This window comes from Scardinius erythrophthalmus, assembly GCF_964197995.2.
Source record: "Scardinius erythrophthalmus genome assembly, chromosome: 18".
Lineage (NCBI taxonomy): Eukaryota > Metazoa > Chordata > Actinopteri > Cypriniformes > Leuciscidae > Scardinius > Scardinius erythrophthalmus.
Genome location: NC_138238.1, coordinates 156,112 through 181,023, shown reverse-complemented (window position 1 = coordinate 181,023; position 24,912 = coordinate 156,112). Strand labels below are relative to the sequence as shown.

Genomic DNA, 24,912 nt, shown 5'->3' with positions numbered 1-24,912 from the left:
AGGTATGGACAGAGTGAGAGTTAGAGTGAGAGACCCCCGGGGAGGTATGGGTCAGTGTTAGAGTGAGAGACCTCCGGGGAGGTATGGGTCAGTGTTAGAGTGAGAGACCCCCGGGGAGGTATGGGTCAGTGTTAGAATGAGAGACCTCCGGGGAGGTATGGGTCAGGGTTAGAGTTAGAGTGAGAGACCCCTGGGGAGGTATGGGTCAGGGTTAGAGTGAGAGACCCCCGGGGAGGTATGGGTCAGTGTTAGAGTGAGAGACCTCCGGGGAGGTATGGGTCAGTGTTAGAATGAGAGACCTCCGGGGAGGTATGGGTCAGGGTTAGAGTTAGAGTGAGAGACCCCTGGGGAGGTATGGGTCAGGGTTAGAGTGAGAGACCCCCGGGGAGGTATGGGTCAGTGTTAGAGTGAGAGACCCCCGGGGAGGTATGGGTCAGTGTTAGAGTGAGAGACCCCCGGGGAGGTATGGGTCAGTGTTAGAGTGAGAGTGAGAGACCCCAGGGGAGGTATGGACAGAGTGAGAGTGAGAGTGAGAGACCCCCGGGGAGGTATGGACAGAGTGAGAGTTAGAGTGAGAGACCCCCGGGGAGGTATGGGTCAGTGTTAGAGTGAGAGACCTCCGGGGAGGTATGGGTCAGTGTTAGAGTGAGAGACCCCCGGGGAGGTATGGGTCAGTGTTAGAATGAGAGACCTCCGGGGAGGTATGGGTCAGGGTTAGAGTTAGAGTGAGAGACCCCTGGGGAGGTATGGGTCAGGGTTAGAGTGAGAGACCCCCGGGGAGGTATGGGTCAGTGTTAGAGTGAGAGACCTCCGGGGAGGTATGGACAGAGTTAGAGTTAGAGTGAGAGACCCCCGGGGAGGTATGGAAGAGTTAGAGTGAGAGTGAGAGACCCCCGGGGAGGTATGGACAGAGTTAGAGTGAGAGTGAGAGACCCCCGGGGAGGTATGGACAGAGTTAGAGTGAGAGTGAGATATCCCCGGGGAGGAATGGGTCAGGGTTAGGGTTAGAGTGAGAGAGTATTATTCAATTTACAGTCATCAAACAAAGTGCTGTTGTTTGAGTTTTACTACAGCTGTTATTCTCCTGTTTATCAATGTGAATCTGCTCTGTATCAATCTTTCCTGAATGACACGCTGACGTTGTTGTTCTTCACTGACGTCTGACCCTGTTGTCTGCGGTCGCTGTGTTTCATGCACAGGTGCATCATGTCCCTTAGCCCGGCGTCCAGCTCGCGCACCAACAGCCCTGAACATGTTTCTGTGCTCTTGCTGAAACTGGACACACAGAACAGCATGCGGTCGGCCTGCGGGTTGTAGCACACGCCGTAACCGTCGGCAACCACTGGACCATAGCAACAAAACATCTCCTCTGTCGTGGGAACCTGGAGGGACAAACATCATACAGCATATATATATATATATATATATATATATATATATATATATATATATATATATATATATATATATATATATATATATATATATTCCATTTTGGAATACGGCTGTAACATAACAAAATGTGGAAAAAGTGAAGCACTGTGAATACTTTCCGGATGCACTGAATACATTATTCAGTGCATCCGGAAAGTATTCACAGTGCTTCACTTTTTCCACATTTTGTTATGTTACAGCCGTATTCCAAAATGGATTGAATTAATTATTTTCCTTAAAATTCTAAAAACAATACCTCATAATGACAACGTGAAAGAAGTTTGTTTGAAATCTTTGCAAATTTATTAAAAATAAAAAACGAAAAAATAACATGTACATAAGTATTCACAGCCTTTGCCATGACACTCAAAATTAAGCTCAGGTTCATCCAGTTTCCACTTATCATCCTTGAGATGTTTCTACAACTGGATTGGAGTCCACCTGTGGTAAATTCAAATGATTGGACAAGATTTGGAAAGGCACACAACTGTCTATATAATGTCAGAGCACAAACCAAGCCATGAAGTCCAAGGAATTGTCTATAGACCTCTGAGACAGGATTCTATTGAGGCACAGATCTGGGGAAGGGTACAGACACATTTCTGCAGCGTTGAAGGTCCCCATGAGCACAGTGGCCTCCATCATCCGTTAATAGAAGAAGTGTGGAACCAGCAGGACTCTTCCTAGAGCTGAGCGATCGGGGGAGAAGGGCCTCAGTCAGGGAGGAGACCCAGAACCCGATGGTCACTCTGACAGAGCTCCAGCATTTTTCTGTGGAGAGAGGAGAACCTTCCAGAAGAACAACCATCTTTGAGACATCCTTGATGAAAACCTGCTCTGGACCTCAGACTGGGGCGACGGTTCATCTTCCAACAGGACAACGCCCTCAGCACACAGCCAAGATAACAAAGGACTGGCTACGGGACAACTCTGGGAATGTCCTTGAGTGGCCAGAGCCCAGACTCGAAACCGATTGAACATCTCTGGAGAGATCTTAAAATGGCTGTGCACCGACGCTCCCCATCCAACCTGATGGAGCTTGAGAGGTTTTTAATGGCAGAAACTGCCCAAAAATAGGTGTGCCAAGCTTGCAGCATCATACTCAAAAAGACTTGAGGCTGTAATTGGTGCCAAGTATTGAGCAAAGGCTGTGAATACTTAAGTAAATGTGATTTTTTTCGTTTTTTTTTTTTTTGCAAAGATTTCAAACAAACTTCTTTCACGTTGTCATTATGGGGTATTGTTTGTAGAATTTTGAGGAAAATAATTAATTTAATCCATTTTGGAATAAGGCTGTAACAACAAATTGTGAAAAAGTGAAGTGCTGTGAATACTTTCTGGATGCACTGTATATTACAACATTTCCCAAGCCCCCAAAAACACCTGAAATGCTTGATTTTGATCAGTCAAAAATTGGCTCATTCTCACATCAGATATGTTTTGTTCATACGGGACTGCTAGAGGACAAAGACTGTTTCAATTACGGGCGACAATAAAGTTGTGTTGTGTTGTGATTATATAGTGTGCTGCTCTTACCTGACTGGTTGACAGGATGAAATGGTTACTGATGTGGTACGTTTCATCAGAGAAAATGTCTGGCATCTCCATTTTCATCTCTTTGGCCATTTCTCTTAGTCCTAGTAAGTGATTGTCCGTCCCCATCCCTGCGACGGCCTGCAGGCGAGCGACCGCCACTTACGGCATCACAATACACTTTGCTTTTATATTAACTTCGAATTATCTGAGTTACTTTAGCAAACAAGTAACTCAAGTAATAACTCACCAGAGCTGTGATTTTTGTCTGAGATTCTACAGCCGCTCGCAGTTTCTCCATCTTCTCGGTGTCCTGGAATGAAGTGTGAGTTTAATGCCAGATATTGTTCTGTTTATGGCAGAAAGTAAAGGAGAGACGATGCTGTAACGGAAGGAAACATGTGTGACCTGAGTGGATGTTCTGCCGTCCGTCATTGCCTTGGCGAACACCAGCGCCTCGGGAGTCGCCGAGCGGATGTTGTCCACGCGTCCCTGTCGGAAGCGGCGGAGAGAAGCGCTCTCGTAGGTGGAGACGGGCCTTCTGTGAGATCTGCACACACACACACAGCGAGACGAGGTCGGGACAGTCCAGCAGAGAGAGGTAATATACTCGATCAGGTATATACTAACATAGCACATGTATACAGAGCTCAGGCGTACCCCCACCTGGGTCTCTCTGACCATGTTTCACTCCTTTTATACCCCTGCTATACACCAAAAGCCAGATCCACTAGGCCCTTAGTTAAGTCTGTCAGGACATGGCCTGATGATGGTAAATAAATGGTAAATGGACTGCATTTTATATAGCGCTTTCACAGACCCAATGGCCACCAAAGCGCTTTACAATATTGCCTCACATTCACCCATTCACTCACTCATTCATACACCGACGGCGGTGTCAGCCATGCAAGGCGATCCAGCTCGTCGGGAGCAGCTGGGGTTAGGTGTCTTGCTCAAGGACACCTCGACACTTGGTCAGGTGGAACCGGGGATTGAACCACCAACCTTCCGGTTTGTAGACAATCTACATGAACCACTGAGCCACTGCCGCCCGATGCAATCCCCAAACTCCAGGATTGCTTCGACTCCACCGACTGGGACATCTTCAGAGGACAGGAGGTGCTGACGCGGGGCTCTCTGGATGAATTCACTGAATCAGTTTTGGATTACATCAAGTTTTGTGTGGATACCGTTACATCTTCGAAGCAGGTCCGTGTAGTTCCAAACCAAAAACCTTGGATGACATCAAAACTAAAAACATTAACTAACGCCAGGGATATAGCATATAGATCTGGGGACACTGAGGCATACAGTGCAGCCAGGGCAGCTCTTAGAAGGGGAATCAGATATGCTAAACTGGCATACAAGAACCGCGTTGAGGCACACTTCTACAACTCCTCAAACCCCCGGCAGGTGTGGGAGGGCATTAGGGCAATCACAGACTACAAGGGAGTGCCATCCCTCCCTGTCAATAGTTGTGCCACCTTAGTTGAAGAACTTAACATCTTTTATGCCCGCTTTGACAGAGATAACAAAGACTCTGTGTTGCCCCCTCTCCCCCCTAATGACGCGGCCCTAGTCTTGTGCACCCATGATGTCAGACGTTGCCTACGCAACATCAACCCAAGGAAAGCAGCAGGACCAGATGGAGTGCAGGGTCGGGTGCTTAAAGACTGTGCAGCCAAGTTAACAACGGTCTTCACTAACATCTTTAATCTGTCTCTGGTGACCTCATGGCTCCCTGCATGCTTGAAATCGGCCATAATAGTTCCAGTCCCCAAGCAGGCTAATGTCACAAGCCTGAACGACTTCAGGCCAGTGGCACTCACGCCCATCATTGCAAAATGTTTTGAGAGACTGGTCATCACACATATAAAAACAGCCATACCGTCCTCACTAGATCAATACCAGTTTGAATACAGGAAGAACAGGTCAACAGAGGATGCCATAGCTATTGTGTTACACACTTTGCTAGAACATCTAGAGCACAAGAACACATATGCAAGGCTTCTCTTTGTCGATTTTAGCTCAGCATTTAACACAATCTTGCCAAACAACTTACAGAACAAATTACATGGACTTGGACTAGGCACCACATTATGCAACTGGATATTGGACTTTCTAACAAACCGCACACAATATGTCAGAGTAAGCAAGCACACGTCCTCCACCCTGATCATTAACACCGGGGCTCCCCAGGGTTGTGTGCTCAGCCCACTTCTCTACACACTTTTCACACATGACTGCAGTTCTTCCTCCTCATCCAACTATGTAATAAAATTTGCCGACGAAACAACAGTGCTCGGCCTCATCACCGGGAATAACGAGGCTGCATACAGGCGAGAGGTCCAACTGCTGGCGACATGGTGCAGCAGCAACAACCTGACCCTCAACACAAAGAAAACCAAAGAAATCATTGTGGATTTCCGCAAGACTGGACAGTTAAACCACTCTCCACTCCTCATTGGGAATGAGGTGGTAGAGAGGGTCTCTAGTTTTAAGTTTTTAGGTGTGACTGTGACGGAGGATCTGTCGTGAGGGAAAACCATCGCCTCTGCCACAGCAAAGGCCCAACAGCGCCTCTTCTTCCTCAGGAAGCTGAGGTGGGCAAAACTGCCCCAGAGGCTCATGGTCAACTTTTACCACTGTGCAGTGGAGAGTGTGTTGACCTACGGGTTACTGGTGTGGTTTGCTGCCTGCACCAGCGCAGAGAAGGAGGCCCTACACAGAGTGGTGAGAACTGCAGTAAAGATCATTGGGGTCATCCTCCCAGACATCCCAACTGTGTACACCTCCCGCTGCATGAACCGAGTGAAGAACATCCTCCAGGACCATTTACATCCAGCACATCACCTCTTCCAATTACTGCCTTCGGGGAGAAGATATAGGTCCATCAGGGCCAAAACCAGCAGGCTGGCTAACAGTCTTTACCCCCATGCAGTCAGGCTGCTTAATGAGCAGTCTATCCTCCCATTCCCCATCGGACATCCCTCTGTGACATAATGTCTCTGTCCATACACCCTTAATACCTGTGATCTGGACTTTGCATTGCTGCAAAAATACTCCAACAACTTTACCTCTATAAGATTTATTAATTGTACCATGCACCTTACTGGACATAGCACTTTATGGGGTTTTCTAGGGGTATTTATGGGGGGGTTAAATTAGGTATAAAGTCATGGGTAATTTAATTTATTTAATTTATGGGGACATATATTGATAAGGTAAATGGGTGGACAACTTAAAACTATATGCCTGTCTGTTTTTGCTCTAACAACATTTCGTTGTTATCCTGTAACAATGACAAATAAATAAACTGAACTGAACTGAACTGAACTAAACAGGAGCATCTGTACCTGTAGAAGGCCAGCTGTAGAGCCAGCTGTATGTACGCGTCGGGACTCATCTTCTGCTGCTTGATCAACTCCTTCCCGTGAGCCGTGAATGTGAAAACATTCATGTCCAGATTCCTCACAAGTCTAGAGGGGGGTGAAGAACCAGTGTCAATCAAACCAGTGCTGATGCTTAAGATTTTATAAACTGCTTGAGTCTTCAATAGTCTCTTTCCATGGGTGTGTGTGTGTTTTACTCACCTCTGCAGGTGATCAGCGGCGGAGGCCAGCACACTCTGGATCCCAGCAGAACATTTCCACACTAATCTGCGTGGATGAGGAAATTCAGACGCGCTCCGACCGGAGATCGGCTTACAGGAGCTGCTCCGTCTGCAGGGAAGAGAAAGAGTTCATTCATAACCTTTCATTAATGAGTTAATTCATTTAAGTTGTTGTTGCATCGCCTGGCTGAAACATGTTTTAAACATAATTAGAAATAAATAGAAGAAAGTCAAATGAGAATCTTCTCAAACTTCTCCACTTCCTTCTTGAGTTACTGATCTTGAGTTAGTAAATGATCTGGTTGACTGTTGATGACGTACATGTGTTTCAGGACGTGTTCAGCACACTGCACCAGAACGATGCCCTCGAGTGGCGAGTGCTCACACACAACCCCACACACTCCATCGGCACCAATCACAAACTGAAACAAAACACACAAACTTCCATCACATCCTCAATGCTTCCATTTCTCAGGTCTATTGATGTTCATGCAGCTTTTGGAGAGGAAGTGTGTCAAAAAAACCAACACAACTGCAAAACAAGCCAAAGTTGTGACTCTTGAGTTTGGCTCTGAACATTAGACTGACAGACCAGAGTTTCTGAAACATCAGCAGCTTTAGAGTCCTCTCTGTGATAGATGTACCTGCAGGGTTTTGTCGTACCAGCGGTTCGCCCCGTTCTTCTCCTGTCCTCCGCCGTGCAGCATCAGTGAAGCTCTGTTGGCGTCGCTGGGCTCGAGTCCCGCGGGATCATCCAGGCACACGACACACATGCAGTTCTCCATCAGCTCCACTGACTCTCTGTTCACTGCATCTGTGTGTCAGATTATACACAAGTTGAAATGCATGTCTGTCATGCACAGGACCATGGGAAACTGGATTTCACCTTCTAGTTAGCTGTGAAATTTAGCAAAAGCAATGAAAGTAACCTGAGAGTTCACTGTGTTTCTAGCTATAACCACCGTGTCCATAGCGCGTTTCCACTGTCGGGCCAGTGCGAGCAGGGCTTAAACAGGACCTGGAGCACCGAGCCCAAAACCTGCTGCTTTTCTACCGTCGGGCCTGAAGCTCCACAGCGCTTCACTAAAACACATCCGTAACACGCCTCTCTGGAACAACGTCACACACACCCATCACTTACAACAAATGGAAGTTTTATCTGAAAACTAATCAGAAATACATCACTGGAAACTAGCGAGATCGCAAAACAAACATGATAAAAGCGACCGTTTGCTGGCCTTTTTGTTGTTTACTTGAAGATTTAAAACCCAAGCATCGATGTTTTACCACAGGTATTATGGACCATAATGAATTAACTTGGTCAAGATTGGACATTAGTCACACAGAAATAAAGGGGTTTACCGTTATTTCACAAAAGAAAGAGGACACACTTACCTACTTATTCAGTCGCGTCTGTTTCTGTTTATTTGTAGTCACAGCTTCAGGACATAAGTTTACATCACATTTAAAAGAATGATCATTTATACAAGTATGCCTCCAAAAATACGACCTGAGGAGCTTTAACACAATCTCCCAAATAATACGGTTATATTTTCAATCAGAGAAACAGAGGAAGCTCTCGAAAAACCGAAGTTGCTTTATTTTATGACAAATGCAAAGCTAAATATGATATCAGACAGTCTGGTATAAAGAGACTAGACATACTTTCCCATGTTTCCTATGGTAATGGTTAGCATGCATAGTCTTTTGCATTGCGTATAAATATTTCTGATCAGAATCCACAAACAGAGGGTATTCAAACATGAAAGTGAGTTTTGATCTAAAATGATGTTAAAAGTCTTTAATGCTGATGTTAGTTGGTATATGGAATCATACGGCGCTGTCGTCTCCTGACTCAGGTAAACTCCTCCTCTGTTCGTAACCGCTCCTCAAGCCTGATCCGGCCCGCTTTAGACTAAGGGATTCGGCGGCCCAAAAAAACCCTGGTCTTTGGCCCCGAGGAGGCCCAACGAGGCCCGATCAAGCCCCGGGAGTGACAGTGGAAACGCGACTGGCCTGGCACACGCTAGCAGCTCGCTTTTGGCCCAACAGTGGAAACGCGGCTCATGCAGTGTTGCGTTGAACCTTTGAGCAGCTGTTCTCTGGCTAAAGCCCAATCCGTCCGTCCCTCAGCGGTCAGCAGTCCCACGGGCGGCTGCGTCTGCGCCGTCTGCGGTCGCGTCTGCTCGTAGATCCACTGCAGCTGAGCCTGAAGATCAGCCTCGTTCAGTCGACAGGATCCTTCCGTCAGGTTCAGCACGAAGAACTGAGAACATGAATGAGACACAGGTTTATCCTGCACTTCTCTGGAGAAGGGCTGATGCTGATGCCTATATGCTAATTAAAGAACAGTTAGCATTGTATTATATTGGATGTTAACTAACTAGCACAGTGTTATTGTTTGTTCATTGAAACTGCAGGTCTAGTGCAGTCGTGATCTCAGCGTGACGGACACACACAGCGGCTCCCCGCGGCTCCACTTCTCTGATTGGGTTATTGAGTTTTCTGACCGGACCTCATTAGGGACTCATTTCCAGGTAAACGACCCTCAGGCCCGCAGCGCTCGGTCGCCCAGCTGGACGTCTGCAGAGAGAGAGTCGCTGTGATGCTGAAGAGTGTGTGTCGATGGACTGCTGCTAATTTAAGAGCCTCTCTCGGTTGGACCGTGATTAACTGGATCAGATGAAGGTGACTGATGTCCTTCAGAGATTCTGGCAGAATCAGGACCAACTAAGGCCTTTTCTTGACTGTCATCTCAGCAAACAAACACAGGTGTAACATGACAGAAACACACACACCTGATTCCTGCAGGCCACGATGATGTGTGCTCCGTTCGCTGTGACGAGTGTGTCCCGCTGGAGTCCGGCCCGTCTAGAGGAGCTGAAGAGACGCTGGTACTGATCCATGCAGAGATGAGCATCCAGCAGAGTCTTCCTGCAACACACACACACACACACACACACACACACACACGTCACACCCTGCTGACACACACACTTGTCACGCTCTGCTGAAGTCAGTGAAGAGTTACCCGTCCACCACAGTCTTGTACTGAGAAACACCCAGAATGAGACGAGCAGCAAATCTGTACAAACACAAGAGACAAACATCAGAGTCACATCTGTTGATTTACACCGGATCCCAACAGGCGGAGCGAGACATCGAACCCTTCAAACCCGAGCCATCTACTCACTCATTACTGACCCACTGTGAGTGTGTGTGTGTGTGGGGTGGTGGGGGGTTGTGAGAGTGTGTGTGTTTGTGTGTGTGTGTGTGTGTGTGTGTGGTGGTGGTGGGGTGGTGGGGGGTTGTGAGAGTGTGTGTATGTGTGTGTGTGTGTGTGTGTGTGTGTGTGTGTGTGTGGTGGTGGTGGTGGGGTGGTTGGGGGTTGTGGAGGGTTGTGAGAGTTTGTGTGAGGGTGTGTGTGTGTGTGTGTGTGTGTGTGTGTGTGTGGTGGGTGGTGGGGGGTTGTGAGAGTGTGTGTCTGTGTGTGTGTGTGAATTAATGTGTGCTGTTTATTTACTCACACGAGAGAGTCTCTATAGTCTCTGAAGGGTTGTTTGGGGAAAACCAGCGCCGGACTGGAGTTCACTGGCAGAGCGAGTCTGTTCTTCAGATACATGTCCTCCAGCCACACGTCGTACACCTGAGACACACACACACACACACTCATCAGTTCATCAGTTAATGAGCGCTAATGAACCTGAACCGCTTCAGGCCTGAAGATACAGAGAGACACAATCAAACATAATTTTAATAAAGCGCTATTATTTATCAAGAGCTGCTGTCACATTATCAGCCGTGATGATCCTGGCGATCAATATCCACAGATCAGCGACTGGTGACCCTTCAGTTTTAATGTGACTGTAATAATAGATGTGTGTGTGAGTGAGTGCGTGATAGATCAGTGTCAAGTCAAGTCAAGTCAAGTCAAGTATATTTGTATAGCGCTTTTCACAATACAGATTGTATCAAAGCAGCTTCACAGTATTAAATTAAAATAATACAACAAGTGGAATTTATTGATTGATAAAATAAAATTAAATATCCCCAAATATCCCCAACTGAGCAAGCCAAAGGCAACAGTGGCAAGGAACCGAAAAAGTCCATCAGGTGACCTAATGGAGAAAAAAAAAACCTTGGGAGAACCCAGGCTCAGTCGGGGGCCAGTTCTCCTCTGGCATTTATGAACTAGAGGCCGGATTGTAGTCTGAACTGTAAGATTAAAAATATTATATGAATGCCTGGCCGAAAAGATGCGTCTTTAATCTAGTTTTAAACTGGGAGAGCGAGTCTGAGCAACGAACAGTATCAGGAAGACTATTCCAGAGTTTTGGAGCTAAATGTGAAAATGCTCTCCCTCCTTTGGTGGATCTGGATATCCTAGGTATGACCAAAAGCCTCGAATTTATTGATCTTAAAGAGCGCGGTGGATTATAGGCCAAAATGGGCAGATGTCAATTGAGTGGTTTTGCAGTTGTTATATATGTGTTAAAGATTTTATTTTGGATGTGTTCATTGTGATTATATTGGCTGGGTTTATAAAAGTTTATAAAATTGAAAAGGTTTCTTTCCTTGGGTGCATTTGGAAACAAATCTTGTCTATTTCTAAATGTAATCGCGTGCATCGCTGATGATTATACTCTCCGTGTGTTGAAAAAAACTTCGATTAAACACACTCGCAACCAAAGCAGAGACGTTACAGCGTTGCCAGTGGCACTGAGCGGAGTTTTGCCGCTGTAGTGGACGCGCACCGTTAAAGCCTACTAGGCGTCGGCGATGACCGCCAGGCGAATGAGGATATTCTTCTTGGGGGAGGACAGGAGCGAGGAAGACTCGGGTGAGGAAGAGGACATTAATGAAGGTTTTTTGGGCAAACGTGAATTGACGCTGTCAATGAATTGATGTACATTTTGAATTGAGACATTTGAATAGTGCTCACTGCTCATATGCCTACATGTATGTAGTTGGACAAGTTAGTAAATTACATTTGAGAAATCACCTTGATTATGTCTTCATTTTCAATTATGTTTATTTTATTTTCTGTGTGTGTGTGTATGTGTGTGTGTGTGTCTGTGTGAATGTGTGCTTTGACAATATTGTATGTAAAATAGTCATGCAAATGAAAGGGGGGGGGGGGGCTTTGAGGTATAGTGCCCAGGGGCACCACACTGTCTTAATACGGCTCTGATTATAGGGCGATAGAAGATCCGTTAAATAGACTGGAGCTAAGCCGTTTAGGGCTTTATAAGTCAGATGACATGCAGATGTACACAGACGATACTGTAGTTTACGTGCATGGAAGTGATGCGACCAGTGTAGCTAATAAACTAACCAATGTTATGGGAAACATCTTAAATTGGCTTTCCTCTGCCTCGCTCACACTGAATGTAAACAAAACAGTAGCAATGTATTTTACCAAAAGTCCTCGTTCCCATGTATTTATGCAAACCACAGTCAAATAAAAGTGGTTGAGGAATTTAAATATCTAGGCCTTGTTTTGGATTCAACCATTACTTTCAAAAAACATGTTTAGAAAATTTGCAGCACGTTAAAACACAGTTTGTCTGTTTTTAGACATATTAGGTAGGAATACACTGACTCATGATGCTGCAAAAATTTACTTGGAGGCAATGATAATTCCTCATATTAATTACTGTATTTCTTGTTGGTCACAGACGAGTGAAACAGCAGCAAAACCTCTTAAATCTTTATATAATCAAGCTGTGAAAGTGTTAGACAAGAAGCCACTGAGATATCATCATTGTCTGACTCTTGGAAAATACAGCATGTTAAACTTTGATAATATAATTGTGTATGCCAATGTGCGATTAGTTTTTAAAATTTGGAATAATATTGCGCCTCCATCCCTGAAAACATTTGTCCAGCTCTGTTCTGAGCAGATGACTAGGAGCTCCAGGTCCACGAGTCGCAATGACTGCAGACTACCTAAACGTAGCTCGGCCTTTGCACAGACAGCCTTCTCATTTAAAGGCATCAAAGAATGGAACAAACTCCCACAGAGTCTGAAACTTTCCTTAGATCTGAAGGATTTCTCTCGTAATACAAGGAAAGTGTTATTGGAAAACCAGTCATGTCAGCATAGATAACTGTGTATGTAAATATGATTTTTAGTGATGTTTTATTGTAGTAATTTTGGTATGATTTATATTTGGACTGATGGCTGTAATGGGTGAATGGTTGGATGAATGAACTAATAGTTGTATTAGAGTGGTTAAATACATTTTATATTGTGTTTTTTGTATTGTAATTCACCTGTTCGGGGACTGCAGATGGAAACTAGCTTAAGCTAAATCTGGTGCAAAGCATCTTTAATTAATGTTTTTTGCACATTGTCCCTGTTAAAATAAACAAATAAATAAAATAAAAATAATGAACTAGCTTTTCTGAATCAGAAACTGATAGCATATTACGTAGCTTAGCAATGTTTCTAAGGTGGAAAAAGGCTGTTATTGTAACATATGAAATATGATTTTCAAAAGACAGGTTACAGTCGAGTATAACACCCAGGTCTTTTACTGTAGAGGATAAAGTAACAGGACATCCTAATATGTTAAAGTTGTATTGTGAGAGGTTTTGTGGGTGGTTTTTTGAACTGATGATTAGTACCTCTGTCTTGTCTGGATTTAATAAAAGAAAATGACGCGTCATCCAATCTTTTATATCTTTAACACACTCTGTCAATTTGGATAATTTAGCGTTTTCATCCGGCCGTGATGAAATATAGATTTGAGTGTCATCAGCATAACAATGGAAACTAATTCCATGTTTCCTTATAATATTTCCAAGTGGCAGCATATATATTGAGAATAATAGAGGGCCTAACACAGATCCCTGCGGCACTCCATAGTTTACTGGAGTTATGATCGATTTTTCTCCATTCAAATAGACAAAATGGTAGCGGTCAGATAAATACGATCTAAACCAGCTTAATGCTTGTCCTTGAACACCAGTCTAGTTTTGTAGTCGATCTAAGAGTATTGTGTGATCTATAGTATCGAACGCAGCACTAAGATCAAGTAACACTAGTATTGAGATACAGCCTTGGTCAGAAGCTAAAAGTAAATCATTTGTGATTTTAACGAGCGCAGTTTCAGTGCTATGATGCGGTCTGAACCCAGACTGAAACTTTTCATAGATGTCATTTTCTTGCAAGAAAGAGCCCAGTTGAGCGGACACAACTTTTTCTAGTATTTTAGACATAAATGGAAGATTTGAAATGGGTCTATAATTTGCTAGATTATGATCTAATTGTGGTTTCTTAATGAGAGGTTTTATAACTGCCAGTTTAAATGTTCTTGGAACATGACCTAAAGATAAAGATGAGTTAATAATATTGAGGAGAGGCTCTTCCACTATAGGTAACACTTCTTTCAGTAGTTTAGTTGGTATAGGATCTAATAAACATGTTGTTGTTTTAGATGAAATGATAAGTTTATTTAACTCTTTTTGTTCTATAGTTGTAAAGCACTGTAATTGTTCTTGTGGGGTGATAATTGAGGCTGAATAATAAGGCGCGATTGAAGATTGAACGTTTACAATTGTGGTTCTGATGTTTTCTATTTTTTTTGTGTGTGATAGATCAGTGTGTGTGTGTGTGTGTGTGTGTGTGTGTGTGTGTGTGTGTGTGTGATAGATCAGTGTGTGATTTTGTGTGTGTGTGTGTGTGTGTGTGTGTGTGTGTGTGTGTGTGTGATAGTGTGATAGTGTGTGTGTGTGTGTGTGTGTGTGTGTGTGTGTGTGTGTGTGTGTGTGTGTGTGTGTGTGTGTGTGTGTGTGTGTGTGATAGATCAGTGTGTGATTGTGTGTGTGTGTGTGTGTGTGTGATAGTGTGTGTGTGATAGTGTGTGTGTGTGTGTGTGTGTGTGTGTGTGTGTGTGTGTGTGTGTGTGTGTGTGTGTGTGTGTGTGTGTGTGTGTGATAGTGTGATAGTGTGTGTGTGTGTGTGTGTGTGTGTGTGTGTGTGTGTACCCAGTTGTCAGTGTTCTCTCTCTTCTCTCTCAGTTGTTCCTGCAGTGTCTCTCCAACTCCTCCCGCTCTCCCGAACGCCTCCACCGTGGCTCTGGTTTTCCCGAACTGTGTCTCGGAGACCAGGTGTTTCACGGATCTCAGGTAAGAGTCCAGCGTGAGCCTCAGATCTGGGACCGGCAGTTTCGGCAGCGTCTACAGAAGAGGAGATATTGCAGGAGATATTAATGAGATATTGCAGGAGATATTAATGAGTGATAATTGTTCAGCGTCTCTCTGATCTTCTGGTGTTCATCTCTCTCTCTTTAATAATTAATAGGAATAGCTTTAAGACAAATGGAGAAAAGATTTTTAAAAGAATTTCCTGCTGGTCAAAAATATTGTTTTGAATAACTATAATAATATGTATTATGTATTAATGTAGCACAACCGTCTTCTAGCAAATGCCTAACATTAAGAGTCTTTACGGAGTGAAGATTTTGTAAAAGTTTTCTTATTAGATAACATTTGTAAAAAGTTGTAAAATTGTTGAACGCATTCACTATATGAATATATATAAATTTTAGGATAATTGAACTTAATAGTTTTGGAGAAAGTTAAGAATGTTAACCTGATTCAACTAAAAGGCATTGAATTAACCTTATGTAATAAACTTAAGTCTACTGAAATAAAAAATGTTAATTAAATGCCACATAACCCAGTAACGTAGAGCCTGTTGACGTAAAAAGTTAAGTAAATCCACCATATATTTTAGATTTTCCAACAAAATTTCGATTAAACATTACATGGTCAAAATATATGCACGGGTGAATTGTTCGCAATAGATCCATAACATGCATTTAGAAAGGAGAGATAGGATGGAATTTCTTTTTGTGCAGACTTTAAGTTAACTTTTACCAAAGATTAAAATGTTAAAGTTCAGTCCCTGAAGCGTTTATTAAATTGTCTCTATAGTGAAATTAAAACACAATGTACCGATTGTATATAACCCTACACGTCAACTTTTAAACAGAAGTCTAAGTTATGAATAAACACATTACGTCTGTAAGATTCTTTGAGGTGTGAAAATTGGATCACGGTTTAACAAAAACAAATAAACATATAGCCAGAAACACTGAGATAATATCTAGTAACACAAAAACAGAGGCAAAAACTCGATACATTACAATATCGTTCTACAAATAGTGGTTTTGCTGTAACACAATGGTCTTTTCAAGACATGTTGACACTCACCAATGCTTAAACTCAACTCAAACAGCTTGTCTACTGTTGAAAATATGTTGTGTAACACAGATATGGATATAATACACAGCATTCGAAGTTATTACATCAAGCAAATTCATGTAAATACTATCGTATATGAACAAATAGAAGACGAGAAGACCTCGAGTTCACTAACATTACACAGGAAACAGATATCGTTTGGTATTCTGCTGATGAGGGACAAAAACTGTTTTTTTTTTTCTTAAAGAAGAACAAATTGTGAAGACAAACATGACAAATTGTGTGTCTGCGACACCTTGACTCGTAATGCGTAACTTAATTGATAGGTTTGTTTTAAATGTAACAGTCGTATGTGTATCAGAAAAACATCAAGACTCACTTTTCATGTTGGGCCTATTATGTGTCTTGTGACCGTTTCGTAGACAGACCTAAAAGAATATTGCACTTTAAAGTTAATTTTTTTTGTAATTTTCTTATGCTGTATTTGTTCATTAATTCCTATATGAACATGTTTGACAGTGCTCAAAGTGTAGTCTTCATCTAAAAACTGTGCAAAGAAACAAGATGTAAACGGTGTCATCCGCTAGTGGGGAAAAATTATATAAATCACATTATTCCTCAAATGTGATTGCCTAACAATAATGTGGTACAGGCACTCTAACAAATCTGACAGAATCTATTTATATATTGTAAATGTTTACTACAACTATAGGAGGATCTGGGTGTGTTTTGTTTTTGACGTTTTAAACTATTTGTATTGTTGCTGTTTTTTTTTTATTATTAATTCGCCTTTGCATAAATTACTACTTATTGGATGTTAAACCCCACGGGTATAATTTAAAACGTATGTTTGTCAAAAGAAAAATCATCTGTATTTTAAAACACTGCTTTTCTTAAAAACATTGTGTCAGACGTATTTGGTAGCATGATTCACCTGTTTCATCATGTGTTAACTCTATATTTATCCAGTTGAAATTTGTAGAAATAAGATAAGTAGGCTACATTTATAACTCAAAAATAACCAGTTTTTGTGTCAGAACACAACAGGTATGAAGCTATGATTGGTTTTAATTTTTTTATTCTAACTTTAAAGCTAGATTATCCTTTGAAAAAAGTGTAATACAAAACATACAGTCTTTGTTTTTGTTTTTTTGGGGGGGGGGGGGGGGTATTTGGAAAACTACCTTACATACGCTGTGTTTTCACCGATTGACGTGAGCCGTTGACCATCCTTAATGCTTTCATTGTGTGAGGAACTGTTTGGAGTATTGCAACAACTATTTCTTAAAAACATTGCGTCAGACATATTTCTCATATTTTTTACTTTATACTTGCTAGGAAATGAATTGAAATTGAATGAAACTTTGTAGACATAAGAAAAGTACATTTTATAAAAGAAAAAGTACCAATTAATGACATTGTGTCAGAACACAACAAAAAAGTGTAATACAAATTGTATACAGTATTAGATTTTGGTAGGGAACACTGGAAACTAGTGTCTTTTAGCTTAATCTTTGCTTTTAAGGGAAATTAAATATTCTCAGGATCCCCATTGACCCCTGAAGTTATGACTTCTGAAGACCTTAAGATGGGTACAATTAAATATTCACTCAAGACAAAGTTTATGCTGCGTCATGGACCACAGAGGCTTATGTGTGCTGATTTTCTAAAAGATACACTGTAAACCCTAACGCTCAAAATAATTAATTGGTTGAGTAGGGCCAACCTAAATTATACAAAATTAGTTCAATCAAATTAACTTTTATGAGTATTTAGAACTTTCTTTTCTTTTGAGTTCACAAAACTTACACATTTTAATTAAGTTGAATTGTTGAATTGTTTTGAGTTCTATGAACTTGTTTCTTTTAATTTAGACAAACTTAAATTTAACTGAAACTGGGCTGGGATCTCTATTCCCCAGCATGCTTTGCCATGACACTTAAAAGGGAGAGTAAATTCTAAAATTGTTTTGTACCAGATTAATGTTAAGTGGGAGATTTTGTAATGTTTAATGTTTTGTTTTGCTATAGTTTAGAAAAGTTTCTGATATTTTGTTTTTTGGGGGTTACCACCATTGTGACGAGTGGAGCATGAGCTTGGTTTGAGAACAGTGAATTAAGCCTTTAGAACCTGAAGCTAAAATAGGTGATTTTCACATATTTTGTTTTTGACTGTAAAATTAAAAAACTATGTGCTATCTTCAAGTGTAAGGTGTCGTCTTTTCAGAAAAAAAGATGGCTTTCAGTAAATAATAGTTATTGGCCATTAGTGTGTGTGGTGAGTTTGTAAATAGAATTTAAATAGACAAAAATAAAAGACACGTGAATACATTTTTCTTTTTTGTGACACTGGTTTGGGTTTTCATTTAGGATACTTTTTCATACATGCACGCATATACAAATACATACATAGGGTTACATATGCACGCCCCCACATGCTAAGATACGTGAGAGAGTATTCGGCCGTCAAAAATCATTCCAATCGCCTCTTCTGACGCCTACCGCTTGATTCGCCATGTTTTTGCTAGTTTTTTCTTTTATTATCTTATGCTGTCAAAAACACCCTATCCTGTTGCCATCTTGAAGGACATCTCAATTCTCTAATTGCACCGCGAGGAGTCGAGGAGTGAGGAGTGAGGAGTCGAGGAGTGAGGAGTCGAGGCATCGAGGAGTGAGGAGTGAGGAGTGAGGATCGAGGATCGAGGATCGAGGATCGAGGAGTCGAGGAGTGAGGAGTGAGGAGTGAGGAGTCGAGGAGTGAGGAGTGAGGATCGAGGAGTCGAGGAGTGAGGATCGAGGAGTCGAGGAGTGAGGAGTGAGGAGTCGAGGAGTGAGGAGTGAGGAGTAAGGAGTGAGGAGTCGAGGAGTGAGGAGTGAGGAGTCGAGGAGTCGAGGAGTGAGGAGTCGAGGAGTCGAGGAGTGAGGAGTGAGGAGTCAAGGAGTGAGGAGTCGAGGAGTGAGGAGTCGAGGAGTCAAGGAGTGAGGATCGAGGAGTCGAGGAGTCGAGGAGTGAGGAGTGAGGATCGAGGAGTCGAGGAGTGAGGAGTGAGGAGTGAGGATCGAGGAGTCGAGGAGTGAGGAGTGAGGATCGAGGAGTCGAGGAGTAAGGAGTGAGGAGTGAGGAGTGAGGAGTTGAGGAGTGAAGAGTGAGGAGTGAGGATTGAGGAGTCGAGGAGTCGAGGAGTGAGGAGTGAGGATCGAGGAGTCGAGGAGTGAGGAGTGAGGAGTGAGGATCGAGGAGTCGAAGAGTGAGGAGTGAGGAGTCGAGGAGTGAAGAGTGAGGAGTGAGGAGTCGAGGAGTGAGGAGTGAGGAGTGAGGATCGAGGAGTCGAGGAGTGAGGAGTGAGGATCGAGGAGTGAGGATCGAGGAGTTGAGGAGTGAAGATTGAGGAGTGAGGATCGAGGAGTCAAGGAGTGAGGAGTGAGGAGTGAGGAGTCGAGGAGTCGAGGAGTGAGGATCGAGGAGTAAGGAGTGAGGAGAGAGGAGTGAGGATCGAGGAGTGAGGAGTGAGGATCGAGGATCGAGGATCGAGGAGTCGAGGAGTCGAGGAGTGAGGAGCCAGGAGTCGAGGAGTCGAGGAGTGAGGAGTCGAGGAGTGAGGAGTCGAGGAGTCGAGGAGTCGAGAAGTGAGGAGTGAGGAGTCGAGGAGTGAGGAGTCGAGGAGTCGAGGAGTGAGGAGTGAGGAGTCGAAGATCGAGGATGGTGATTTACATTTACATGGATGTTTGAAAGTGGTGTGAGGAGTGGACCGAAGAGTGGACCGAAAAGACAGAGGACCGATTGAGGAGTGAGGATCAAGGAGTTGAGGATCGTGATTTACATTTACATGGATGTTTGAAAGTGGTGTGAGGAGTGGACCGAGGAGTGGACCGAAAAGACAGAGGACCGATCGAGGAGCGAGGATCGAGGAGTGAGGATCGAGGATTGAGGTTCGAGGAGTCAAGGATCGAGGAGTGAGGAGTGAGGAGTCGAGGAGTGAGGAGTGAGGAGTGAGGAGTGAGGAGTGAGGATCGATGAGTCGAGGAGTCGAGGAGTGAAGGAGTGAAGGAGTGAGGAGTGAGGATCGAGGAGTCGAGGAGTGAGGAGTCGAGGAGTGAAGGATCGAGGAGTCGAGGAGTGAGGAGTCGAGGAGTCGAGGAGTGAGGAGTGAGGATCGAGGAGTCGAGGAGTGAGGAGTCGAGGATCGAGGAGTCGAGGAGTGAGGAGTGAGGAGTAAGGAGTGAAGAGAGAGGAGTGAGGATCGAGGATCGAGGAGTCGAGGAGTCGAGGAGTGAGGAGTCGAGGAGTCGAGGAGTGAGGAGTGAGGAGTCGAGGAGTGAGGAGTGAGGATCGAGGAGTCGAGGAGTGAGGATCGAGGAGTAAGGAGTGAGGAGAGAGGAGTGAGGATCGAGGAGTCGAGGAGTCGAGGAGTGAGGATCGAGGAGTCGAGGAGTGAGGAGTGAGGATCGAGGATCGAGGAGTCGAGGAGTGAGGATCGAGGAGTGAGGAGAGAGGAGTGAGGATCGAGGATCGAGGAGTCGAGGAGTGAGGATCGAGGAGTCGAGGAGTGAGGAGTGAGGATCGAGGAGTCGAGGAGTCGAGGAGTCGAGGAGTGAGGATCGAGGAGTAAGGAGTGAGGAGAGAGGAGTGAGGATCGAGGATCGAGGATCGAGGAGTCGAGGAGTCGAGGAGTCGAGGAGTCGAGGAGTGAGGATCGAGGTGTCGAGGAGTGAGGATCGAGGATCGAGGATCGAGGAGTCGAGGAGTCGAGGAGTGAGGATCGAGGAGTCGAGGAGTGAGGAGTGAGGATCGAGGAGTTGAGGAGTGAGGATCGAGGAGTCGAGGAGTGAGGAGTGAGGAGTGAGGATCGAGGAGTCGAGGAGTGAGGATCGAGGAGTCGAGGAGTGAGGAGTGAGGATCGAGGAGTCGAGGAGTGAGGAGTCGAGGAGTGAGGAGTGAGAAGTGAGGAGTGAGGATCGAGGAGTCGAGGAGTCGAGGATCGAGGAGTCGAGGATCGAGGAGTCGAGGAGTCGAGGAGTCGAGGATCGAGGAGTCGAGGATCGAGGAGTCGAGGAGTGAGGAGTGAGGAGTCATGAACGAGGATACATGGGTGTAACCTATGCAGAAGAGTTTTATCGACTAAAACGTGACGCACGTATAAATTCTCCTCCCCCTTCACATCGGTCACAATAATTTTGATTTATACTTTACCTTTGCAGTTTATATAAACCACACATCTGAACATTAATATTTATTATGAATTTCTTAAATAAACAAACTTCAACAACATAAGGGCAGATCCTCTGAGCGCTGCTGATGGCGCGGTGAAGTGACGCTCGAGTGATCGAGTATTCCAATGTATAAAAAAAGCTTTCATTGATCCCTCCGTCCTCGCGTCTTTTCCTTGCCTCTCCTCGCATCCTACAGGAGTGGAGCTGAGACGCCAGGAAAGGAAGCGAGGAAAGGAAGCGAGGATGCACAAATAAGAACTGAGAAGCACCACTGCTCTGCCAGAAAGCGGCCGGCATTTGCTGACAGAAAGCCTGACATTACCGTAATAAGCCATATATTTCAGAAATGCGGCAATTTGAAATGTTTTGATAGTGCAAACGGTTAAAACGTTACGGTAACATTAATACATCTTGCTGGTGTGTGTTGGTGGATAAAATACTGCTTGAATATCTTTGTATAAATAAGATCTAAGACGACTAAGCACTGTTTTTGCTTTAAAATTGTAAAGTTTTTTGAGCAGATGCTGTTTAGTAAAAATAACTCCTTCATTTCTACCATACAGAATTCTTCTAGGAAGATAAATAGAAGATATGATTTACATACAACTTTAAAGATTTGATTTAAAAAGTCTTTTAATTTTAACAGATCTAATTGAAACTTTTAAGATTATGCTTTTAAATAAATTAAAGAGCATCTTGCAGGTTAGAAGACCCAACGAGTCAATGTATAGAAAAATAATGTAAGAATTAGATTTTCTTTAAAAAACAAGTAATAAAAACTCAGTGAGTGTTTTAGCGCAATTTTCTCACGTCATGGGATCACAACACTAAGAGTTAGTAAATCTTTTCCTGGATTTTTTTTGGGCGTTCCCGGGATTAGACCTTCCTTAACATATGGCCGAAAACCCGAAGTCTCTAGGTGGTCTGGTTGAGGAGTAGATAGAAGTGCAAGATTGGTGCGCACAGACAGAACAGAAATCATGAGTTAACAATTGCAATTTTGTCCGGTGGAAAATTGCGCTAAAAATTATAAATAGGCTACAGTGGCTTCTGGAGTCGGTTTTGTGAGAAAATTTTACTTCCGCATCTGAAAATGGGCGTGACGGGCATGACGTAACACGAGGGAGAGCGGTCGATTCAAACAACAGGGAAAAATGGATCGCAATGACATTTCGGACGCTGAGGAAATTGTTCATACTTACTCGTATGACGGACCACAGCCATACAATTATGAGCCTGCTAGGCTGCCAAGAGAGCAGGGAAAGGCCAGGATTAATGTTAGACAGAATATATTGGAACTTACAATAACAGAAACTAAGCTTTGATCAGGCGTTTGTCATGCTCATTAATATCCGCCCAGACTAACGTTACGTGATAAAACTTAGCGGTTTCTCATCGAGAGACAGAGAGATATTTATTCCTGATACATTTTTTGTTACATAGGTGCTTGTGTGGGAAATGCGAGGCAATGTTTACAGCTGAGGAAAGTCAGTGTTGCAGGGAGGTGGATGCATAACGTTACTGGGCCTTATGCCGAGTTCAGACTGCACGATTTTCAAAGTAGTCGGGTCACTGTTCTTTTCACACTGCATGACTATCCAGGGTAAAATTCAGTTGCTGGTGTGTTCACACTGCACGATGCATCGGCGACTGGAGGTTTCACACTGCATGACTTTCAGGAGGAAGAATCGCCGACAACTCCTGTCTGGCCCGCAAACTACGTTTCGCAACCAAACACACGCGAGAAGTGATAAGGAAATAACGCAAAATCCCGCGTGCGTAAGACCGCAGTTCTCGCGCGAGTTTGAAATTGTTATTAAAAATGATAGCCTGCAAGAAGCTTGCGATCCAAATTGTCTGTGCACTGATTTGCAGCGAAAAGGAGAAAAAGAAAAACATTATGCGTGAGGAAATGGCTGGGAAGACAAGGGGAGCAAGGACTGTGTGTTCTGCAAAGAGAGTTTGGGGTAAATAAATAATGTTGCAATGTGCTGCTGGTCAAGCAAATGTTTGTGCTTTGTTTCTGTTTGATATAATTGTAAATATATCTATTAAAATACTGATATTGTGGTCTATAACTCCTCCCCGAACTCCCCGCTGCTCTGTCTCTTGCTCTCTCATTGGCTGTCGGTCATCGCCGATGTAGTTTTCAGTCAGAACACTTTCACACAGCAGGATTTGGAATCGCCGACAGGTCCAGATATTTAGCATGCCAAATATCTCACGTTCGTCGGCGACTCGTCGGTGATTCTCTCAGATCGCGTCTTTGCTCATTCACACTGCGTGATTGTCACTCGCGTGAACGAGCACCGATTTGCCTGTGATTTCGGGCATTTGTCGGCGATTTCTCAAAACCTGTCGGCGAGCCAAAATCGGGGCTAAAATCATGCAGTCTGAACTCGGCATTAGTGGAAAATGCCAAACTTCCATGGTTGCAGTTAGTGTTACTACAGTAAAGCCATGGTGAATGTTGCTGATCTGTGGACACTGGATAGTTCATTCATTCATTGCACAATGTTTATTCCTTGTTTCCACGTCAGCGCTGTTTGATCCGTTAATAACGGAGAAATGTGAATATTTCTCACTAGATCTCGCAGCGATGTTATTACTTCAGTGGTGAATTCAAATGCTTTATTTAACGTACTGGATCTCGCAGTTACAGTGTTGCTTGATCAGGCTCGCGCTGCACTGGTCCAAACTGATAAACGGTCCACCACACAAACACAATAACGAGTAGCTCAGTTTCGTTCGTTTGCCAGTTGATGTTGTGCTCGCGCCTACATCCGGCGGGAGAACCCGAAGATGCGTGCACTGAAGGAACCGCACCAGCTCTGAGTCTCACCCGGTTCTTACTTCGGTATCCCATGTTGAACTCCATCATATCGCCGGGACGATAATCCTCCGATCTGAAGTGAACGCTACACACGACCGCCTTTTCCGAAGCCGATGCGGAAGAGAAATCCCGTCTCTTCACCTGCACAAACCGCACCCAGGCACGAAAGATAGCACCGTCCTTTTTCTTGTTAGGAAACCGGTGGGGGTGGACTCGATGTCCTGACAGGCTGGAGTTTTTGCAAGTTCCACAAACACAAAAAATTACCATGACGATGATAAATTGAAATACAAAAACAGTAAACTACTGAAAACACACTGACTCAAGACCGCTCTTACTGAATACCAACCTATTCTGCACTGAGCTGCGGCAGAGCACAGCACACGTCTCCCTCGTGTGACGTAAAATGACGCGATGTTGAAAAAAAGCGGTTTGTACGAGCAGTCAAAGAAACGCTCACTTTATCTACTAAATTGGTGTCCTTATGTCGTTTTAAAACATTTTAAATCCTGCATTATCTTTTCATATGGTCTTTTCATACACGGTTATATATTCATTTAGATTTTTTTTTTTTACCTACAAGATGCTCTTTAAGTAGGAATAAACCTCTGGAAAGCAGTGACATCTGGCCTGTAACGTCTCTCGTCTCTGAGCGTCTGAAGCTTCAGCTCACACTGTAGTTTATCCCTGAGGATCTGGGGCTGTTTTGTTTACGACCACTTAAACTATTTGCTTTTTGGATTGTTTTTTATCATTGCATGAACAACTACTTCTTCAGCCCTCTGAAAATGTAAGGTATTTTTATATTTATTTATTTATTTTTGCCAACTTATTTATTTAACAGTTTATTTACTAACTAAAACTGTTTAAATCAATTTTGTACCAATTCTGATATTATTCATTGTGTTATACATTTTATTTATAATAATTTTATTTAAAATATAGATAAGTTTATTTTTATAGAACCCTTGTGTGTGTGTGTGTGTGTGTGTGTGTGTGTGTGTGTGTGTGTGTGTGTGTGTGTGTGTGTGTGTATGTGTATGTGTGTGTGTGTGTGTGTGTGTGTGTGTGTGTTT

The 24,912-nt window shown here is 43.5% G+C and overlaps 1 protein-coding gene across 1 annotated transcript; it reads right to left on the bottom strand.

Moving 5' to 3' along the window:
• Positions 1-1,112: 1,112 nt before the first annotated feature.
• On the bottom strand, positions 1,113-23,884 carry chatb (choline O-acetyltransferase b; the record flags this gene model as incomplete). Its single annotated transcript, XM_081392674.1, has 14 exons — positions 1,113-1,382; positions 2,971-3,108; positions 3,218-3,280; positions 3,376-3,517; positions 6,324-6,446; positions 6,561-6,689; positions 6,857-7,002; positions 7,225-7,394; positions 8,666-8,846; positions 9,379-9,514; positions 9,612-9,665; positions 10,108-10,226; positions 14,573-14,764; positions 23,846-23,884. The coding sequence occupies 14 exons, from the start codon at positions 23,882-23,884 to the stop codon at positions 1,113-1,115; spliced, it is 1,902 nt and encodes a 633-aa protein (XP_081248800.1).
• Between the last annotated feature and the right edge of the window lie 1,028 nt (positions 23,885-24,912).